General features: G+C 35.4%; 1 protein-coding gene across 7 annotated transcripts in view; it reads right to left on the bottom strand.

Annotated features, from left to right (window-relative positions):
• Positions 1-23,786, bottom strand: part of LOC105463467 (LPS responsive beige-like anchor protein) — a 770,029-nt gene that overhangs the window by 73,869 nt on the left and 672,374 nt on the right. For all 7 annotated transcript variants that reach the window (XM_011710554.3, XM_071092575.1, XM_011710553.3 and 4 more), the window contains one exon: positions 10,616-10,783. In XM_011710554.3, the coding sequence (XP_011708856.2) occupies positions 10,616-10,783 (168 nt within the window). The remainder of the gene's footprint in view (positions 1-10,615; positions 10,784-23,786) is intronic.

Genomic DNA, 23,786 nt, shown 5'->3' with positions numbered 1-23,786 from the left:
CATTATAGACAGCCAGTACCCTAATAACACTGAATGTTGAGAAAGAACATGGCCAAAACCCAGAAAGTAATTACAAAACACCTCCGAGCAGCCAAAAACAAAGTCAGTATTCACATCCTCATGTTAACATATATTGCTTGTTCAGTTTTTCAAGAAGCGGCTTCTTTCCCCTTGAAAAGGGAAAAAGAGTTGTGTTTGGCTTTTTCTCTCTCTCTGATTTTCAAGAGACATACTTTTTTAGAATATAGAAAGAGGCAGATTAAAGAATTCCATGATCTCATTAACCAAAGATAATGACCATGAACATTTTGGGGTCCATAATTCCAGGCTTTTCCTCATGCACTTGTGTTTTATATGTTTCATAACATTATCTGTTATTCACTGTAATATGGCAAAATATACTTCCATGGTAATATATGTAGATTTATGCAGCAACATTTTTGATGACATACAGTATTCTATTGTGTAAATTTACCAATATTTAATTAACTAGTTCTCTACCGGACATTTATGTTGCTTTTTTTTTTTTTTTTTTTGCTATTATGATAATATGGTTTGGCTGTGTCCCCACCCAAATCTCATCTTGAATTGTAGTTCCCATAATCCCCACATCGTGGGAAGGACCCCATCGGAGGTGATTGAATCATGGTGGTGGTTTCCCCCATACTATTCTTGTGATAGTGAGTGAGTTCTCACGAGATCTGATGGTTTTATATGGGGCTTCCCCCTTCACTCTGCTCTCATTCTTCTCTCTCCTGCCACCTTGCAAAGAAGGACATGTTTGCTTCCCCTTTCACCATGGCTATAAATTTCTTGAGGCCTCCACAGCCCTGCAGAACTGTGAGTCAATTAAACCTCTTTCCTTTAGAATTACCCAGTCTCGGGTATGTCCTCATAGCAGCATGAGAACAGACTAATACATATGAACAACTAGATAACTGAATATTTTTTTCACACTTGGTCAATTACTACTTTTGGTTAGAGTTCTAAGTAAATAGTGCATGAACATTTTAATAATTAATACAGATTGCTATAAAGATTCAACCTATTTTCATTCTCCCCAAATATATGACAGTATCTGTTTTCATTAAATTTTATCATTAAAATTGATAACAGTAAAATTTTTATCATTTTTAATCTTAGATAATCTAATGGACAAAAATGCTATTGTGTGTCCAATTTAATGTTATTGATTAATAGTGAGGATGAACTGCTTCTCTTACTGGGTCTTGCTATTTGCCCAGGCTGGTCTCAAACTCCTGGGCTTAAGCGATCCTCCCACCTTGGCCTCCCAAAGCATTGGAATTACAGGTGTGAGCCACTGTGCTCAGCTTAAAGTGCTTTTCATATATGCCTTGCATTTCATCTTTCATGAGTTTTCTATTCCTGTACTTTGTTATTTGTTGTTGCTTTAGATGTTCAGAAACTTCCATTTTCATGTAGTTTTTATACATGAATATATTAATTTCTTTAATGACTTTTAGTTTTGATATTAAACTTACAAAGGCCTTCCCCTTCATGTAATCAGGAACAGAAATGTCAGTGTGATAGGACACATCAACGAGGAAGAGAACAGATGACATGAGATCAGAGAGGTACGCAGGGCCAGATCATGTGAGTCAAGCAGATTTTATTCTATGTCTGATGTGAAATAGGAAAGTTTAAGAAGGAAGTGAAATGATCTGACTTACAGTTTCAAATACCACTTTGGCAGCTCTGTGGAAAGTGGACTGTAGGTAGGCAGGGATAGAAAAAGGTGACATGGTCTACTAACGTTAGTCCAGTGGGGAGAGGATGGTGGTGGCTTGAACTAATAATAATGAACAGACATGAATGGTTTCCAAATATGTTTTAGAGATCTCACCAACCTGGCTGCTCTTTTGAGACAGAGTCTTGCTCTGTCACCCAGGCCGGAGTACGGTGGTGTGATCTTGACTCACTGCAACCTCTGCCTCCTCAATTCAAGCAATTCTCATGCCTCAGCCTCCCAAGAAGCTGGAACTATGGGCACATACCACCACGCCTGGCTAATTATTTTTATTTTTATTTTTTTAGGGACAGGGTCTCACTATGTTGCCCAGGCTAGTCTTGAACTCCTGCCCTCAAGCAGTCCTCCTGCCTCAGCCTCCCAGAGTGCTGAGATTACAGGTGTTAGCCACTTTGCCTGGCCTATCACCAACTTCTTATGCTCTCCCTACCTACCACATGATTTTTTTCTAGTCATAGAGCCATACTGTGCTCCTTCCCACATGCCATACTCTCTGCTTTTAATGTCCCTTCCATTTCTTTTGCTTCACTGACTTAACTCAAATTTCTTAAGGATTATGTTCAGACAGTTGATACTTTCTTAATCTGGGTTGGAAATGCCTCCTTTGTGCTCCTGTATCAGTGAACGTAACATTGCCATATATATATTTATTTACATATATACATACACAGACATATGCACATATGCATTTTAAAATATATATATATTTCTGAACTTCATCAATGAACTATTTCACACTAAGATACTAATGTCTAGATACTGAGCTCTCAACCTTTGAATATTGCAGACAGCATTTATATGAAAATTAATGGGTGAATTCTGGATAAGGATACAGAATTGTTCTAGAAACCATGCCTATAAATACAATTATACTTTAAATATATTAATTTAAGGAAAATACTTATGTTAAATCTTTTAGAAGAGGGAAAATTATTTTATAAAATATTCATCATGTATTTAATTTGTGCATTTGGATTTTAAGAGAATTTTTTTCTTAGTAAAAATAGTTATTCTTACTCATATCTGACCCTGAATTCAAATATTCTAATTTTTATCTTTTTTGAAAATTTCTTCTTTCCTTGGGTTTTACTTTTTTCAAAAATGGGGTTAGAAAGGCTTAATAAGGTTGTGTTTGAAAGAAAAGAAGTGAATGAGACAAGCCAAAATCAGCAGAATAATCAGAAAACAATCAACTTTTATTATTTGTCCCTTATCTATAAAAGAATATATGTAATATTGAGGAACTAGAATAGGTTAAAAAAATGTTAAAGGCAGGGAAAAAAAGAATAATGCCAAAATACAGAGAAATAAAGAAGAGTAAACAGATAAGAATATATTCTTAAGTTGGGGTCACAAGATAGTTTTTGAAAGATTAGCATATTTCTCTGAAAAAGAATTCTTTCTGGTGTGTGATATATGTAAATGCAAGCATAGTTGTATATTGATAACCCAGCTGTTTTCTAAAAATTAAAAACAACATAAACGTTTAATGTGCTGTAGGCTGTTTCTCTGATTACTCTTCCTCCTCTTATGGTTATTATTTCTATCGTTTAGTGCTCTTTTTATAGAGAGATTATTTTTATGATCACTTACTATGCCATATGTATTAACCATTCATTCTACAATAGAAACTTTCTCAAGAAGAATGGCGCTTTCCCAATATAGTAGGTGATTACATGACTTGTATGTAGACAACTTGCCTCTGTATGACTGTGAACATATTTCTAGACTGAATTAAGTGTATAGAAGTGAACAGAAATAAGTAAAGTATAGCTACCAAACAGAAATTAGTCTAATTTGCTTTTGATAGTGGAAAGGTAGAAGTCTATCCCTGTACCATGATTGTGGTTTTGCAGAAATAATGCTTTAATATAAACCAAGCAGATACACAAATGCGCTAATATTAATGATATTAAAGCACCTTAGAGAAACAAGATTCTGAAGAAAAGAGAGGCGTGACCTGGAGGTGGGGGTGGGGAGTAAATGAGTAGAAGGCAATAGTGAAAGTTTCACAGCTGGCATGAAGCCTGTGACAAGACTTGACTTGGTGGCTGTCCCAGGCCGGGCGTTGCAGGCACATGATTGGCCGTGGGGAGAGCAGTAGGAGCTAACTCCCCGTTGCCCTTGTTTAGCTGTACTCTAATCCTAAAGTTTTAAAGGAAACACTGTTTATGAAGACAGAGAGGCAGTCATTAACCATCCCCTTTAACAGTTCTCCACCCTCGTAGCACTTTGCATCACCTTACCCACTTCTGTTTTCTTTATAGCACTTGATATAATTGAAATTACAGTCTTTAAATTTTATTTTCTTTGTGCCCCATTAGAATGTGAGCTCCAGGAGGGAACAGACCTTGCCTGTCTTGCTCATCTCCACATTTTTAGCATCCTGAACAAAATGAGTATTTGTTGAATAAATGAATTAGTAATGAATGAGAGGATAAACTTTTCCAGTTTATCAGTCCCTTCCTTCCTTTCTTATCTACCTAATCCAGCCTAGGTTCACGTTTCATCTTTTCTACAACATCCCTTTAACAGTTTCATCAGCTACCCTTGCACCTTCAATCCTTTTTCATACATTTCACCATACTTCCATGGCAAACCCCACCTGTGTCTATCTTTCTGTCTCCCTCTCTCTCCAGAAACACACAAGCGCACGCACACACACATCCCTCTCTGTTCAACTTTTTTCTACACCTTATTCTCCTGATGTTGAAAACACAGAAAAACAATATTGAAAGGAAATTATAATTATTGAGCAGCACCCATTAAGCATAAATATAATCTCATCCTTGGTACAAACCCTCATAAAGAGAATCTTGTTGCCTTTCCACCTCATTCATACACATTTATTTACACAAGTCCCCATGTGACCTGTCTACTCTCCAATCCAAGATGAGGCCCTATTGTTCCCTCCTGTTCAGTGCTTATCTCTATCTATGCTCTGGGTTTTGTTCTTCTCCACTTTCACACAGAGCTTGATAGTGTATTACACACTTTCTGTCCTGCATGTCTGACATGCTTCCCTCCTTTTGGGTCTTTCCCATTAACACAGAAACATAGTCCAATATTTACTCATTTAAAAAATTATCCTTTAGAGTAACTGCTGGTGCATGTAAAGATTTTTTTTGTGGTGACGAAAATGCTCTTAAATTGTGGTGATGCTTGTACAACTCTGTGAATATACTAAAAACTATCATACACTTTAAATGTGTGAATTGTAACATATGTGAACTATATCTCAATAAAGCTTAAATTATTTTCTTTATTTACTGTGTTTACTTCAACATCTCCCATTCATTAACACAATCCTCTACCTTCTAAGCTACTTCTCTAAGATCACCAATGACCTCTTAGAAAAATCCAGTCAGTACTTTTTAATTCTTATCTGTCAATCTTCTTTCAGATTCTAAACACACATATTAGTGACATGGAGTCATGTCACCAACCTTCAGTGGTTCCCTACTGCCTTATGACGCAGTTAAAAGTATTATTTTTTAAAGACACAGTCTTACTCTGATGCCCAGGCTGGAGTGCAATGGCAGGATCATAGCTCAATGCAGCCTCCAACTCCTGGGCTCAAGCAATCCTCTCACCTCAGCTAGGACAATATGTATGTGCCACCATGCCCAGATAAGTTTTTCATCTTTTCGTAGAGATGAAATCTTGCTATGTTGCCCAGGCTGGTCTTGAACTCCCAGCCTGAAGCCATGCTCTTGCCTTGGCCTCCCGAAGTGCTGGAATTATAGGTGTGAGCCACCATATGCCCTGCTGAAAATTATTTTTTATGGTATTGAAGATTGGCTCCTGTGTCTCTCTCACTCATCTGCTCACCTTCAGTTCATTCCACATACACCATATTCTCTAGCCATCTCTTTTATCCATGTGCAGGAAGGGTATGCAGTTGCCTCCGTGTAGGTAACTTTTGCTCATGACTCTACCCAATGATCTTATTCATCCTTCAATATGCAGCTCCAGTCTCTCATTCTCTGGAAAACATGCCTGGATTCTGTCAGTTGGGCTTAGTACCTATCCTATGCTTGTGCATACATACATACATATATTTATCTCCATACTGAATTTATCAGATCATACTATAATTGTTTACTTATACTTATTTTCCCATTAGATAATGAACTCTAGCTGAGGGAGGGCAGGGACTTGCCTTTCAACCCTTTAACCTTATTACATGATTTGAGTTTAGTAAAAGGTTGTTGAAAAAATGAATAAATTAATGACCTAATCATGTTTTCTGCTTTCTTGCCTCACTTAACAGCGAACTCGGCATGTGTCCACTAGGAAATGGTCTCTAATAACTTCTCTAGTGTTAACATTGTATGATTCTTTCTATGATCTAATCAGTAGTTCACATTCCTTTTATAGTTGTGTTTTCTAACCCAGGGATTTAACTGTGAGCAACATAAGGGAAAGAACTAACACTTGCTGGGTACTTATGAGGGGATAGGCACCATGCCAGGTGGTTTACATGCATTATATGTCATCTCATCCTCTGTAGAGTGGGCATTATTGCATCACTTCTATATACAGGAAACAGAGACTGAGGAACACAACCAGTAGGCGTCAGGGCCATGACTCAAATTCATATTTATTTATTTGTTTGTTTCTTTGTTTATTCTATTATATCACACTGCATTGTACTATAGGATTTAGCACTAGTAAATGGTATGAAAAGGCTATAATAAAAGACTATTCCCCCCAACCTTTCTTTTTTGAGACAGGGTCTCACTCTGTTGCTCAGGCTGGAGTGCCATGGTACAATCATGGCTCACTGCAGCCTCAACCTCCTGGGCTCAAGCAATCCTCCCACCTCATACCGCACCCAATAGCTGGAATTATAGGTGTATACCACCACACCCAGATAATTTTCAAATTTTTTGTGGAGACGGGGCCTTACTTTGTTGCCCAGGCTGCTTTTGAACCCCTGGACTCAAATGATCCTCCTGCCGTGGCCTTCCAAAATGCTGGGATTACATGTGTGAGCCACTGCGCCTGGCCCCATTTATTTTAATGACACTCAGAAAGCTCTGTAAATTAAATGTGTATATTTATTTTAATAGTGCTAAGTAACAGAGCACTATATTCTCATTTCAAGAATATCAAATACCTACCAGACTTAGAACATCACAGGCCATGTTTAATAAATGCCGAATCTAATATAGAATATATTATATATACATATATGTCTATATAATGTATAATATAAAAATAAATCAGGGTGTGATGAATGGAAGACTATCAGTTAAGGCATATTTTTCTCATAATTAACTACTTAGGGTTGTGGTGAAGAATAGGAAGTCAAACTTAAAGCAAAAGTTTTAATAGTCTTTAGCAAAAGTTGATCATAAAAAATAAATATTAAAAACATATTTGTTGCCAGGTGCAGTGGCTCATGCCTGTAATCCCAGCACTTTAGGGGGCCGAGGTGGGCAGATCATGAGGTCAGGAGTTCGAGACCAGTCTGGCTAATATGGTAAAACCCCGTCTCTACTAAAAATACAAAATCAGCCGGGTGTGGTGGTGCATGCCTATAATCCCAGCTACTCGGGAGGCTGAGGCAGGAAAATCACTTGAACCCAGGAGGCGAAGGTTGCAGTGAGCTGAGATTGCACCATTGCACTCCAGCCTGTCAACAGAGTGAGACTCCGTCTCAAAAAAAAAAAAAAAAAAAAAAGATTATCACATAATCCAGAAATTCCATTTCGGGGTACATATCCAAAAGAATTGAAAGCAGGGATTTGAACAGATGGTGTACACCCATGCTCTTGGCTGCACTGTTCATAATAATCAAAAGATGGAAACAACCCAAAATGCCCATTGATATATAAATGGATAAACAAAATGTGGTATATACATACAATGGAATATTACTCAGCCTAAAGAGAAAGGAAATTGTGATACATTCTACAGCATGGACGAATATTGAAGATATTATGCTAAGTAAAATAAGTCAGACATAAAAAGACAAATGTTGCATAATTCCACTTCTAGGAGGTATTCAGGATAGTCAAATTTATAGAGATAAAAAGTAGCACTGTAATGTACAGGGACTGGGGGAGGAAGGAATGAGGAGTTATTGTTTAATGCATACAGAGTTTCAGTTTGGGAAGATGAAACATTTCTAGAGATGGATGGTGGTGATGACTGTACAAGAATGTGAATGTTCTTGATGCCACTGAACTGTAAACTCAAAAATAGTAAAAATGGCTGGGGCTGTGGCTCACGCCTATAATCCTAGCACTTTGGGAGGCTGAGGGAGGCAGATAACTTGAGTTCAGGAGTTCGAGACAAGCCTGGGCAACATGCTAAGACTCCATCTCTACTAAAAATACAAAAATTAGGCAGGCGTGGTGGCAGGCACCTGTAATTGCAGCTACTCAGGAGGCTGAGGCAGGAGAATCGCTTGAACCCAGGAGGCAGAGGTTGCAATGTGCTGAGCTCACGCAACTGCACTCCAGCCTGGGTGACAGAGCGAGACTCTGTCTCAAAAAAAAAAAGGTAAAAATGTTCAATTTTATGTTGTATATATTTATCACAATAAAGAATTTTATTTGAAATTATAATGTGTTAGTTTAGGTAAAAGAAAAAATATAATTGAGCTTACACCTATATTCAAATATCTATCTAATGTCTAAATGGAGTATTGCCACTTTGAAATATCCTACCAAGTCAATTTAAAATTTATTTTCCCATTGTTACATGCACTGAACTCAGAGCAAGAAAAGATGGTCAAAGACAAACATAAGTCTTCTAGATCTCTACTGTACAATGCTGTAGCCTCTAGTCATCTGTGCCTATGTAAATGTATATTAATTAAAATTAAACATTTAGTTCCTTAGTCACACTAGCCACATTTCAATGTACAATAACTACATATGCTTCATGGTTTATTAGACAGTGCAGACACAGAACACACTACAGCACTACAGAAAATTCTAGACAGTGTTCTTCTAGATTAATTCACAGAAAACTTCCTTAAACAATCATTGGTATGTACGTAGGGACGGTGGTCAATCCAGAATAAAAATAAAAAGCCATAGAGTGACTCATAGAGGAAACAACTAGCTGATTGAATGTTTTACTTTTTAACTAGCCATGACAAACAGATATAGGCCAAGTGACATTTTTATCATGAAAACATTGCATAACCTTTAATGAAAAGTAGCGCTATTTATGTCATCTTGGACATACCAAGAGACAAGTCTTTTAAGTAATACGATCTTGCATTGAGAGAAACAGTGTTAAGCATATTTTCATAGCAACTCTATGGAACATTACAGAATTTCAAAATTAGGAATACGGAGATTGCATATAGTGACACAAAAAATACATACTGATGTAGTAAGTACAACCAATTTATGCTGGTACAAAAACAATATGCTGGTATATTAAGTACAACCAATCTCTTTTTAAGAGATTATAAAATCAATTCTACAGTGCAAATTCAGTTATATATCAGCTATGCAGAGATATGGATAATTACTAAGGATAACAGGAGAAAACAAAAATAGCTGGTATATTTGTTGAAGAATTATGGGCATTTAACAGAACAAAGTAATACTGTTCAAATATAGCCAAAACGAACAAAAAAAAAAAAAAAAAAAAAGAAAGAAAGAAGTAAATAGGCCTATGCTATTTTATCCCAACAATAAAATTATGCACTGTTTTGTAACACTACCTGTATGTTGCTCTCACCTCGATACCTTTAGGGAATCCTATGTATATTCTGTGTCATATACTCAGTTGATGTTCTGATAAAATAAAAAAACCCCTGAAGGAGTATTTTCAAAAAACTGAACAACTGGAAGAGTCTTTAAGAGTTTATGTGACCCAATTCTCTGCCCCTACCATTTTAAAAACTGAAACGTAGTAATTTAAAACTTGGGCAGTTTAACGCAAGTGTACATTTAGTACACAGTGCTTTTGTGTGCATACTAACTTATCTAGCACTTAAGCCAGGTGATAATATGGCAATTTATTTAAATATGTCCTTATATGTCTTCTGCATGATCAGGTCTTAGTAGAAGCATAAAAGAATGAATCAAGTGCTAGGGAAAAATGACAAATCTCACACATTACAAATAATGTTTCTTTCAAAATGATATCTAACTTTCCCCACGAATCAAAGCTCCTGGTTTCCTAAATGCAGTTGTGTTCTAAAATTGTACGGATTAAGGTTGCATCATTCAATTCTATAATTTTTCATATGAAGTATACTGGAATTAGAAGGATGCATAATTAGATTTGAAATACTAAAAAAAGTAAGGTCTCCTACAGACTTTTTAGTGAGTGCTGCATTTGCCAAAACCATGTTTAAGTGTTTTACTTGAGAAAATAAATGACAAGAATAAAACAAGTTCAATAACATTTAACAACAATTTGATGACATAGGAAAGATTTGGACTTCAACCCCCTGCCATTAACTTCTATGTCGTTATATATGTTCTTAGGTATTACATATAAATATGTTTTATCACATTTCAATAAATTTATGCTCATAATCATATCTCTTTAATGAATTATTACTATTTTCCTACAAAAATCATGTGAGTAACCTCCAAATTTATATAAAATTATAAATAAGATTATCGATACCTTAACAGGTTCGAATAGAAAAAGCTGTCATCTTATATTGGGTCAAACATTTTGTTGGAAGGAATCTCTGGGTTCAAGTTCTTGCTAGGTCACTGAGAGACTATTCTGCTTAAGGCACTTTACATCTAGTTTCAGTTTCTTCATCAGTAAAATCAAAGGATGGAGGAGGTGTTCTCTGGCTCCTTCTAGTTTAAATATACCTGACTATAAGTTGCTTTCTCAATTCAGATAACTTACCTCTCTCAACACAGGATCAGTTATTGAATTCAGATTGACAGCTCCTTCATAGGTCAAGTAATAGAACACATTGAGGGCTCGAACAGCCTCTGGTCCTTGCTGTTTATAGCCAAAAATGAGATCAATCCATTGGTGAAGCTGGCAGGAAACAAATTCACTCTCCAGAGCCTGAAAAAAAGATATGGATTGTATTACTATGTTGAATTCCTTTTTAAAAATACAGAGAGACATTTAGAGCAAGCAGTAAAGTTTAACACTAACTTTACTGCGAACAAAGATTTTTAAAAAACAAAACTTGTGGCTGCGGTGGCTCACGCCTGTAATCCCAGCACTCTGGGAGGCTAAGGTGGACAGATCATGAGGTCAGGAGTTTGAGACCAGCTTGGCCAACATGGCGAAACCCGGTCTTTACTAAAAATACAAAAATTAGCTGGGTGTGGTGGCCTGCGCCTGTAATCCCAAGTACTCAGGAGGCTGAGGCAGGAGAATCGCTTGAACCTGGAAGGCGGAAGTTGCAGTGAGCCAAGATCACGCCATTGCACTCCAGCCTGGATGACAAGAGCGAAACTCCATCTCAAAACAACAACAACAACAACAACAACAACAACAACAACAACAGCAACAACAAAAACTTATCTGATGGCCTAGTTTCTACCAGAATCTGTCCTCCTTTGTTTACAAGTAGAGGTTTTCCGGCACTTGGCATAATTAATTATACTAAATGTGTAAGTTTCAGTATTCTTCTACTGTACTGACAGCACTAAGGAGCAGGACTGGGCCTATCTTGGTCACATTTGTAACTCAGAGCCTGACAGGTACTCGATTTATGCTTCAAAGAAAGGAGGCCGTACAAGGCAAAGACTATTTTGGGAAACTAAATGTGAAAATGTTAAAAATTTACTATCCACTTGAAATATTTATTATTTTTCTAGAATTAAAATATTTTGTAGTCTATTTCAACATCTGTAACCAAATTATTTAGTTATGTTGATTGAGTTCTTATGCTAACAAATTAGATCTTGTTGGGGATACTTATAATTACTGAATTTTTATTCTAGGTATTAATATCAAACCTGACCAAATATTTGATGCTATTAACATAATAGTGCCCGATAAATAATGAATGAACACAATCAAGTAGTTGGTTGAGATCCTAGGCACAAGATCCATTTCCTATCCATCATTATATTCCCAGTTACTAGTGCTGTGCCTAAAACATAATAGATGCCAATAAATGTTTGGTGAATTTAATAACATTATAAATACTAAAGAGTTCTAAAAACTGAAGAGATTTTTTAGGAAAGTATTCATCTTTATATTATTTAATATTGTTCAAAATCATTCCAACATAAAAGTTTAGCATTATGGATTAGTTTAACAATAAATAATTATATTAAAATCAAAGAGTTTTCAAACATAAACTCTGAAGCTTAATTAAAAGTATACAGTAAGCCGGGTGCGGTGACTCATGCCTGTAATCCCACCACTTTGGGAGGCCGAGGCAGGCAGATCACAAGGTCAGGAGATTGAGACCATCCTGGCTAACACAGTGAAACCCTGTCTCTGCTAAAAATACAAAAAATTAGCTGGGCGTGGCGGCGGGCGCCTGTAGTCCCAGCTACTTGGGAGGTTGAGGCAGGAGAACGGCATGAATCCAGAAGGTGGAGCTTGCAGCGAGCCAAGATGGCGCGACTGCACTAGAGCCTGGGCGACAGAGTGAGACTTTGTCTCGAAAAAAATAAAAATAAAAATAAAAAAGTATACAGTAATCCCCCCTCATCCACAGGGGTTATGTTCCAAGATCCCCAGTAGATGCCTGAATCTGCAAATAGTACCAAACCCTATACCTATATGTACTATGTTTTTTCCTATACATAAATACCTATGATAAAGTTTAATTTATAAATTAGGCACAGTAAGAGATAAACAACAATAACAACAAACTTGAACAATAATGATATACTGTAAAAATGTATATACCATAATAAATGTTATGTAAATGTGGTCTCTGTCTCTACCTCAAAGTATCTGATTGTACTGTACTCACACATGTCAGACCTTAGTTAAACACAGGTAACTAGAATTCTGGAAAGCAAAACTGTGGATAAGGAGGAGACTGCTATACCAACTTATATCTGGTAATGTATCTCATTGAAATTGATTCTTATTTTTAGAGAAGTCTATGATTGTGATGTATTTTCAGTATGGCTTGCTGCTATGTTATAAGAGATCTGCTAGTTTTAAAACAAAACTGACCAACTTATATAGCAAATAACCAATGTGATATAAACCATCTTGTGACAAAAGACATTCCTATTCCTTTACATGTGGACACTTGTGTAAAGATATGCTTTATTAAAATAAGTACCTATGAAAAAGAAATGTTTATAAATACAAAAAATATATTTCCTTTAATATTTAACACAGCTTCACAATATTATCACAAATATAAAACTGAAAACATAATTTTGTAAACAAAACTCTAGGCAATTCTCACATTCCAAAGTATACCTCAAATGAAATATGCCTTACAAATATTTAGCTAGTTTCAATTGAGAAAGTTACTGTTTTAGACATCTCTTTTAAAATGCTTTACATTTACAAATTTATTAAACAGATATGACAACACAAAACTGCTTCACATGTTACTTGAAATAAGAAGAGAGAAGCTTATGATAACTTTAAGTAAATGCCTATTTTAAGTACATAAATTTGAAAAAAATCTAGGAACTACTAATGCAAGTTACACACAGAAATGATACGTTGGTTTCATTAACTGAGACCTTGGGTAGGGATGGGGGTAGGGGGTAGGCACATTTACAATGACACATAAAAACAGCAATTGTCTTAATTTGTGTGCAGTGCACTCCACACAAAAGCCCTAAATATGTTCAAATTAGAGCAAGCTGCTTGATTGTCACTGCAGTCTCATGTCACATTAATGCATGACAAACATTAAACCATACACTTAAATGGCAATTTATATCATTTAAATGTTTACTGCCAGACTAGCTCATCACTCATTTAAATGTGACTTTCTGACAGCTAATTTCAGTTAATTTTCTCCAATTCACTTAATTAGAACTTTCAATCAGGGAAGGACCTACACATATCTTCGTGCTTACATCCTTTTTGGTGGCTGTTCGAAATCTGAGTTCATAAACTGCCGAAAAGCTCTACTATAACAGATTAGCATGTAATATCTCTGAGTTTGCAAAAAATATGACTCTGTGAAGCAAACTTAAGAGTATATACTCTTAGAAAGAATCTATACTTATTTAAGTAAATAGTACTCTTGCCAGTAGTTTAAATAAAAAACATGTAGTTCATATACACACACTATTGAAACAATAAAAAAAAACCCTGCATCCAAGCTAATTAAAAATTAATGATTTCAAAATTGTTTAATAAGATAAAACAGTCAGGAGTCTCTTGAGTGTCCATGGTGTTGTGATTTGAGACCATAAAATTCTAGAAGGCTCAGCAAATGACAAAGTACAAATGTATTTCCTCAATATTAAAGCTCTAAAAACTAGGGCAATTTTATTTTATGTATCACCAGACAAAGAACTGTTGAGTTTTCGTTATAGTTGACTACTTCTTTATGCACACTCAAAATGGTAAAGTTGGTTAGATTTCAATGCTTAAAGCTTTGTATCTTGATACTGCATCAGAATTTTAAGCAAAAATGCTGAAAGGAAAGCTACTGTGTGCTCATATCAAGCTGCAAACACACATGCAGAGATCGCCACAATGCCATGGTTCAGACCTCACCTTACATTGTCATAGGTCAGTCCTTAAGGAATTGACCAGTAATTCGCGGAACTATTGGCAAAATCACTTCCAGAAGTTGATAAACACGTTACCTTCATGAATAAACTTTAAATAATTTCTCAAACACTCAACTAAAACTTCCATTAGTCAGCTTCAAGCATGTCTTGCAATACACCAAAGCTTTAAAAAGGGAACTAAAAGAATAATGTGGTAAGTATAAGAGAATTCCAAGAAGTTTCAAAGTCATTTCAGTACGAAGTCAGTTCAGAACTTTAATATCCTTTTGCTATCAGTGAATGACAACTACCTAACCAAAAATAGGTAATGTACTTAAGACTTGAGGGAAGAGAGAAGGACAGGCAGGAAGAAATTAAGGGAAAAAATACAAACAATATAATTCAAAATGGAATACCCTGAGGTTTCCTTTTATAACTCCCATTTTTAAGATTTAAAAACATAAATCATGAAACCTATATTAAAATACCTTTTTTATATATTGATTTTTTAAAAAAATTCTTCATATACAGAAAATTCTCATTTAGATCTACATTTTTAGTTACAAAAAAATGAAAAATGCCAGTGGAATGCTGAGCATTTGAGATTTTTCAAAGCCTTCAAAACCGACAGTCCTCATTAAGCCTGGAGTTAAATACGGTTTGCAGCTAGGGGATAGTAACATTCTTCCCATGCTGCTCTCAAACCTAACCAATCAATTGTTAGTACTCCCCTAGCAGGCTGCATACATCATTTACATCCAATGTGTGCTCTGAGTAAAATTTGTAAAAAAGAAAATCCACTAAAATGTCCAACACAATACAATAATATTCAACTCATCTGAGTTATTATAAAATAAATCAGTAACTAATGTCCAATTGTTAAGGATCAGATAAGACTATGAAAAGACTATCATATGAAGCCTCACATGAATTGTCAATCCAATCCAGGGGGACTCATATTAGTGTTGACAAACTGTCTTGGGGCTGATATCTGTTTTTTTTAATGAGATCTATTAGGCAGAGTAAAAGACTTCAGATATGCTAAAAACTACAGTATACAGATGTCAAATACACTTATTACTAACTTTCATTTGTTTGTTCTGCATACAGAATATCAACAAATTAAAGCTTTAATATTATGAAGATAATAGTAAATTATTCATAAATAGGAGGTTTTTATAACCCTGTGTCAGAAATAATTACAAAGTGTGTGTCTTTGTGCATGTTTAGCAAATCTCACTGAAAGAACACTGAAAGAACACAATCTATGCTTTCCTGAAACTAACCCACTTAAGAAGTAGATTATTTCTTTATAAAAAGTGTTATATAAAATTATTCTTGTTTTCTATAGTGGAGTCAAAAAACATGATAACATATAGAAATAGCTTTTTCTGAGAAACTCTAGGCTATTTGAGAATAAAAATTCTAAACTGAAAGGCATAAACCATGTATTTAATCTACACATGCATTAGTGATACACTAGCAATTTCCTTTTGCTTTCAAAAAACCAAATTTTTGCCAATGTGAAAATTATGTAAAAATCAAGAAAACCAATTTCAATCAACAAAGGAAATTATTAGATAACTGTTTACCTCAAGACCAAGAAACCTTATTTGTTTATTATTTATGTTTCTCATACTTGTCATTCCCAGCTTAATGCTAATATTTACTTATTCTTTGGCTAAACATTCTCATACCACTCCATTAAGAAAAGAAACTAAATAAAAACTAGTGATATATATGAAATAAATGCTTTTTATAAAAACTTAAATAAAAAGATCAAATATTCTTTATACATTCTTTATGACCAGAGAGAATAGGCCTAGGCAGCCCAGATAAACGTTTCTGCACACCTGTCCTACTACTTCCGCTCCCAGGCTTCTAGAAGGCCCAAGGTACAAAGGTTCTGAGACATAAAATGCCATAGCTGTAAGTTTCAAAAGTGAAATGAAAATCACTGATTAACCCTCCTGACTTTGATATACATTTACTTATAAGATGTATTTAATCATATTTATAATGAATGAAACATCCATTTTGTAAAATTTTAATTGTACTTTTAATTAAGAGTCTTAATTCATTTGAACATAGATAATATGTTTTAAAGGAACTGACATTTAGATTGGCAAGGTGGTAATATACAAAGTTATAAACTTGGAATTTTAAGTATTTTTCATTTTAAATCCATGTAATACGGCCTTCTTCCTATACAAACACATACACAGAGATTTAAAATGAACTGGTCTGTTATGTTTGCATGTGCTGGATTTCAAACACTAGTGGTAATGTTTCCTTAACATTGATATATGACCTTTGTAATTTACATTGAAGAAAGCTGTTTTTTTCAGCCTAATTAGAACTGTTTCAAATTTTCCTGCTAAATATATGATATAAAGTCCTTTCAACTTTTTTATTCTAGAGTTTCTTTCCATGTCAACTTTGTTCCAATCAAAATATGCTTTGAATTAAATGATTTTGATTGAATATGTGGATCACATTTCACTTCTAAGATGTAAAGTCCAAAAAGGAAAAGTTTAGCCTGTTCAAACAAAGCAAGAGCAGCCACTTTGCGGAAAGCTATTCACATTTAAGAAGACTGACAAATTGTTTGTGTGCACCATTAGGTCTAGTTTCTGCAATAGTTGCCAGATTTCCTGTCCCCTAATAAGATGCATTAACTCCTTAAATGCTGGCTCTGAATTTGCAGTGAATCTGAGTGACTTTAGCAAATTTCAATTTTATTTATAGGTAAATTTCGTTATTTGAAATGAATCTAAAGAAAATAAAAGAAAATTTGTGTTAACTATGTTGTATCAAAACTTTCTAACGAAGGTCACAGAAAATTAACATTTTTTCATATTGGATGGATATAAATTTAGAATACAAATATGTTTTATAAATGGGGCTTGCCAGAAGTGACAAATTCACATCAATCCTCATTTAAAAAAAAAAATGCATCAATTTAACTAATTTAAAGATTATGTCTTCAGGTAAAACACAATGGAAATATGTAATAAACTAAAATCCATTAATATGAGCATCAATTTCCTCTATACTGATTATATATAAATCACAATGCTTCAGACTTCAGCTGTTTATCTTAATATACATATATATCAAAAATGTGAAACAAGCTTTATACTATTTACAAATAACAGTTTAATTTTGAGAGCTTAAAAATATGTGTGAAGTTGTGACATTAAGATTAATAAGTCTTGAGGCCCAAGAAGGTAAAAATGGACGATCAAAGATTTAGGGAAAAAACTGTGGGATGCTAAGAATAAAAATTGTTATCAGATAGTTTTAAAAAATGAAATTTAGTCAACAACATATTGAAGTTCAGCCTGAAAAGCAGATAGAGAAATCACTAAAAGGGGTTCTGTACTTCTAAACTGTCCTTGAACTGTTGGGCAGAAGAGATATTTTGAGCCAGCAGCACACAGTTCATTTCTACATTTATATCATTACTAAAGAAAAGCGTGAGTTAGTATCGTATCTTGATATAACCATCAAGCACTCGTGCATCTTTTGGCAGGAGAATCATTCTGTCTACGATTGTTATTGTGTAGTTTTAAATGGACTAGTCAACCAGCTGTTATATATTTTACACACTGAAGGCCATGTTTCCTTTGAAATTCATAGTTTTAATCTCAACTGAAGTCTGTATTGCTGTGTGCCAAGATCAAAAGGATTAGACAAACTTGCACAATTACCTTCCTTTTCAGAGAGATGATTTTTTAAAAATGTTTAAAATACTCCTATATACTGACATTTTATCCAACTATTTTCTTTAGAACTACAGAACATTAAAACATTTAATTAACATTTCAATGTTAGGTCACTTTTCATCTAAAATCTAGGAATTCACAACATACAGATATGTTAAACTAATTACAGTATCACACATAGGGATATTGAGCTTTAAAAAAAAATGCTAGTAAAAATGGATGGGGAAAATTATACCTATTTCTTGTATGTGTTTGCATTTTGCAAGCCTTTGTTCAGAAAATAATTCATAAAGCTTACAGTGATATATATGCAGCAAGATACATTTAACAAAAGAGAAGTGAGGCAGTGCAAAATTTAAAATAAGGAGATATCACATAAAAACCATGAAATTCCAAAATACTTGTTTTAACAAATCTATATATGATGAGCTATGTATTTGCTGCTAAGCTTTCTAGCAGGCAACATAAAGAAAGAAACACGAACAATTACAGGAGACAAAAATGAACATAATGTAAAAACAAACCAGATGGCCTGGAAAAACACATTATTTCTATTTGTAAGATAAGAAATTCCTCCCTTGGCAATATGATGGAATCCAGGTATGCAACTCTCAGAGGGGCTGAGTTAATCCTGAGATAGATTTAAACTATAGACAAACGGGGAGACCACATATTCTTCAGATAATCTTGCACAAACATTATTTCTCTTAGGGAGGCTTTGAATGGTAGGTTCTAGATTGTGCTACATGACAAGTACCTGGAATGCAGCCATTTTATTTTGTAAGTTAGATGTAGAGCTAATATGTTTCAATAACAGGTAAACTGAGTCCCAGGACTAATAACCTCTTAAGAATGTGAAGAGCATAACGAGAAGGACACATCCTGTATGAAAGGCAGGCTCACCATCACTTGGAAGGTAGACTAGCCTACCTTAAAACAGACTCAAAGGTAAACTTTCTCACACAGATAAATATGTATGAAAAACTTTCAAATTCCAGACATGATGCTCTAATATTTACAGACATTAAAATGTTTAAAACAGGTAGACTAGATGTTCGACTCTTTAAAAAATTAGTAAAGTATCCCTAGAAACTTAATGTTGAGGACTTTAAGTTGCTGTTATGCTTTCTAAGATAAACTAGTTATAAACATAGTTATAAGTAATTAAAATATTAATCTAAAGTGGTCAATTATCCACCTAGGTATAGAGAATGAATAGGTTTCCTCTTCAGCAGCCATCACAAAAGGTATTAATTTACTGTATGAACTCCTGTAGGTTTTATATTATATAGTCAGTTACAAAAGGAAGGAAAACAAAATAAGAAAAATTTAATCCCTTCCCATTTGCTTATCCATATAGATCTGATAAATACTAGCAGTCTCTTGCCTTTGAAGATGGCCAGACCAGAATCTCTACTTATTGCCAGATGTAGTTTAATCTCATGAGGATTCCAGACAAAAACAAGGAGCTGTCTGCATGGCACCAATGATTCCCTGGACTTACTGCCATAAACTTATACTGGCAAATCAAAATCCTTGGCAAAGTAGAACATTTATTATGTCATGACTCCTAAGAATATCCAATAAAGAAAAACTTGAATTAAAAAAAAAAGCAAAAGTTGCTGAATATAAAGCATTAAGTTCAGCCAGAGAATCAAATTACATCTGCACTTACTTTGTGTATGCAATTGTATACTTGTATATTATATAGGACTAAAAGTATACATTCTGCAACTTTCTATTAATGTTAGCATCTCTCTAATCTATTCATTCAATAAATATTTATTGAGTGGTTACTAATGGTCTTGTGCTAGACTCTGGAGATACTGAAATGAGACATCCCTTTGGAAGAAGAGTGGGGAGCAAAAGGTCAGCTCTAAGACTACTACCATAGTCTAAGTGAGAGGTAGTGAGAACCTCAGTCAAGAAAATAGCATCAGGAGTGAAGAGGGGACAGATTTCAGAAAGATTTTACATACAAGTTATTACTTACAGCAACTGATTACCAGTGTGAGGGGTGAAGAAAAACGAATGTAGGGTGATCAGTTTGGACCTTAACCATAATAAAGGAGAAATTGTTTACATGGTAAAAGATTAGTTGAGTTTTGAACTTAGTATTAATATTTTGGACTTTCTTTAATAGGCTTGAAATTAACCCTAGGCCTTTGCTTTGGATCTAAGGCTAAGAATTTTAATGGAAGTTTGCATACTATTAAAGTATTAAAATATGCTTGACCAGGTGCGGTGACTCACGCCTGTGATCCCAGCACCTTGGGAGGCCGAAGTGGGTGGATCACGAGGTCAGGAGTTCAAGACCAGCCTGGCCAACAAGGTGAAACCCCATCTCTACTAAAAAATACAAAAATTAGCTGGGCGTGGTGGCATGCATCTGTAATCCCAGCTACTCAGGAGGCTGAGGCAGGAGAATCTCTTGAATCCAGGAGGCAGAGGTTGCAATGAGCCAAGATCACACCACTGCACTCCAGCCTGGTGACAGAGAAAGACTCAGTCTCAAAAAAAACAAAAAAAAAAACAACAAAAAAAGAAAGTATGCTTATGTTCAATAGTGGAATGCACAGGCCAAAAAAATTCTGTGTAACAAAATCACCCCAAGGATTTTTATACCAGTGCTGTCCAACAGAAATATATCCATGCCAGATATGCAATTTAAAATTGTCTAGTAGCCACATTTTTTTAATTTATAAAAAATATTTTTTAAAAAAATGAGACAGGGCCTTGCTGTGTTGCCCAGGTCAGTCTTGAACTCCTGAGTTCAAGCAAACCTCTTGCCTTGGCCTTCCAAATTGCTGGGATTACAGGTGTAAGTCACCATGGCCTGCCTATAGTAGCCACATTTTAAAAAGTGAAAAAAAAAAAAAAAGGCAAAACTGTTTTAATTACATAGTAATATTTTATCAAGAATATACAAAATATCATTTCAACATGTAATCAACATAAAAATTATTTTGTATTAAATCTCAGAAATCTGGTATACATTTTACACTTACAATGAACAGCACATGCTGATCAGACTAGCTACATTTCAAGTGATCAACAACCACGTATGACTCGTGGTTATCAACTGGACGGTGAGGCTTTATTCAGTTCCAAACACTGAATCTACATCCAGATTTTGATTCAAGACAGAATGCAGGAGTTAACAATACTTAACACTTTTAAAATACACCTTATCTTACTGAAAATAAAGATAACCCTTACAAAGTACAAAGTAACTGCCAGACTAAAATGACCTTCAATGCAGTTTTGAAGAGGCTATTACAATTCTCAGTGCCATGAAGAATGGCTATACCTTAGAAAATGACAGCAGAAATATAACATCTTCAAGTTTGAAACAGACATAATGTCCTACAGTGTAGATTCTTCAGCTACTTATAGATCTCTGAAGAAATGTGGCAGCATCTGAAAGAGGGCATTATGACTATCCTCTAAACAATAAAGGTAAAAGGGCTAATTCTACCAACTATGTTGTCATCTATAAACTTTCCATTCTTAAAGGTCCTTAGAGTTCTTACATTTTGGCTACTCAGCTCTATCAGTTATGTCCTTTAAGAATTACCATATAGCCATAGACTACAACTTAGTATAGGGGACATAATCTTTGCTGAAAGTCAGATATATGAAATCTGTAATGTGCATGTATTCACAAAACTCATAAAAAACACTTCATTTTAGTAGCAGATAACAAGTCTCTGTCTACTTCTAGAGATGTTTTAACATCTACAGTAACACTCTGACTCCCAAAATTTTGGGTCTGAGTCTTTCTGCATTTTCAATTGAATAATGATTAGTTAATAGGGTCAGTCTTTTAAAATTATTATTATTTTATTTATTTATTTATTTATTTATTTATTTATTTATTTATTTTGATAGGGAGTCTCGCTCTGTCGCCAGGGCTGGAGTGCAGTGGTGCGATCTCAGCTCACTGCAAGCTCTACCTCCCGGGTTTACGCCATTCTCCTGCCTCAGCCTCCCAAGTAGCTGGGACTACAGGCGCCCGCCACCTCGCCTGGCTAGTTTTTTGTAGTTTTTAGTAGAGACAGGGTTTCACTGTGTTAGCCAGGATGGTCTCGATCTCCTGACCTCGTGATCCACCCGTCTTGGCCTCCCAAAGTGCTGGGATTACAGGCTTGAGCCACCGCGCCCGGCCGAAATTATTTTCAAGTAGCCATGAATACATATGCAATATGAGGTCAACAACAGAGACTTCTTGCAAGAGTTAAATACATTTGTTATTTATGTTTCCTTATCTCCCTTTCACTTCTTAACTTGTTTCTCCTCTTTCTGTTACAGGCACACCACTGAAAATGTTTTTGCAAAGATTACTAACTGTCTGAATCCAATGAATGCTCATCTTTTCTCATTTCACCTCTGCATTATGGTGTTTGTTTCTCTTTCTTCTTCTCACTTGACACTGTCTCTCCAGATTCTCTTTCTACATTTCTGATTTTCCTATTCATTTTCTTAATATAGGGTCTTTTTCCTCTAACATTTCAGTGTTTATTCTCCTTAAGATTCAGTCCCAGGCCCTCTGCCTCTGGTACAACCCAGGCTAGATGAGCCACACTTCAATTACTTCAACCGACAATTACTACCCTCTCTGGAGTTTCAAATCCAAAATGCCAACTGCCATCACACTACTTTTTTTTTTTTTTTGAGACTGAGTCGCACTCTGTTGCCCAGGCTAGAGTGCAGTGGCGCAATCTCAGCTCACTGCAAGCTCCACCTCCCGGGTTCACACCATTCTCCTGCCTTAGCTTCCCGAGTAGATGGACTACAGGCACCCACGACCACGCCTGGCTAATTTTTGTATTTTTAGTAGAGATGGAGTTTCACTGTGTTAGCCAGGATGGTCTCGATCTCCTGACCATGTGATCCGCCCGCCTCGGCCTCCCAAAGTGCTGGGATTATAGGCATGAGCCACTGTGCCTGGCCCATCACACTACTTTTTTTGCTGTGCTTCACATAACTCAAACTTAATATATCAAAAACCAAATGAAGAGTATTTCCTCTGACACTTGCTCCTTTTCTTGTCTTTCTGGTGAGGGACTAGGTCCTTCATCTAGCCAGCCAATTCAGAAATGTGGCAGTCATCCTGACTTCTCCTTTCCCCTCTCCCTACAAAACTTTATCTCATCAGACAATAAGCCTCCTAAATATCTTCCCAATTCATTCTTTCTTTTTCTTTCACTGGGACTACCTTTGGTTTCATGCTTCATTATTTCTTTGTTCAGTTATTCTATCGGTATCCAAACTGTTTCTTTACCTCTAAACTTTCCCTCTTCAATCCCTCCTCCATATGAACTGCTATCTAAAACCTAGCCAAGTCACTGCTCTCCTCAAAACTTTTCTCCTTTCCCTAAAGCAGTGGATCTCCAACTTTAACACACACCAAAATTAGCTGGAGAACTTGTTAAAACAGGCTCCAATCCATAGTCACAATCTCTGTTTCAGTAGATCAGGGGCAGAGTCCAAGAATTTGCCCTTATAACAAGATCTCAGGTGATATTGATGCTGCTGGTCCAGGAACTCCTTTTGGCCACCACCTCCCCAAAGAAAAAAGTTCATACTATTTATGAGGCATTAAAGATTTTTCGTATAATCTGCCTCCAGCCATAAATTTCCATACACACCACTCACAGTTCTCAAACACAT

This window comes from Macaca nemestrina, chromosome 3 (genome assembly GCF_043159975.1).
Source record: "Macaca nemestrina isolate mMacNem1 chromosome 3, mMacNem.hap1, whole genome shotgun sequence".
NCBI classification, from domain to species: domain Eukaryota; kingdom Metazoa; phylum Chordata; class Mammalia; order Primates; family Cercopithecidae; genus Macaca; species Macaca nemestrina.
The sequence above is the reverse complement of the archived record's forward strand: the minus strand, read 5'-3'. Positions and strand labels throughout refer to the sequence as shown.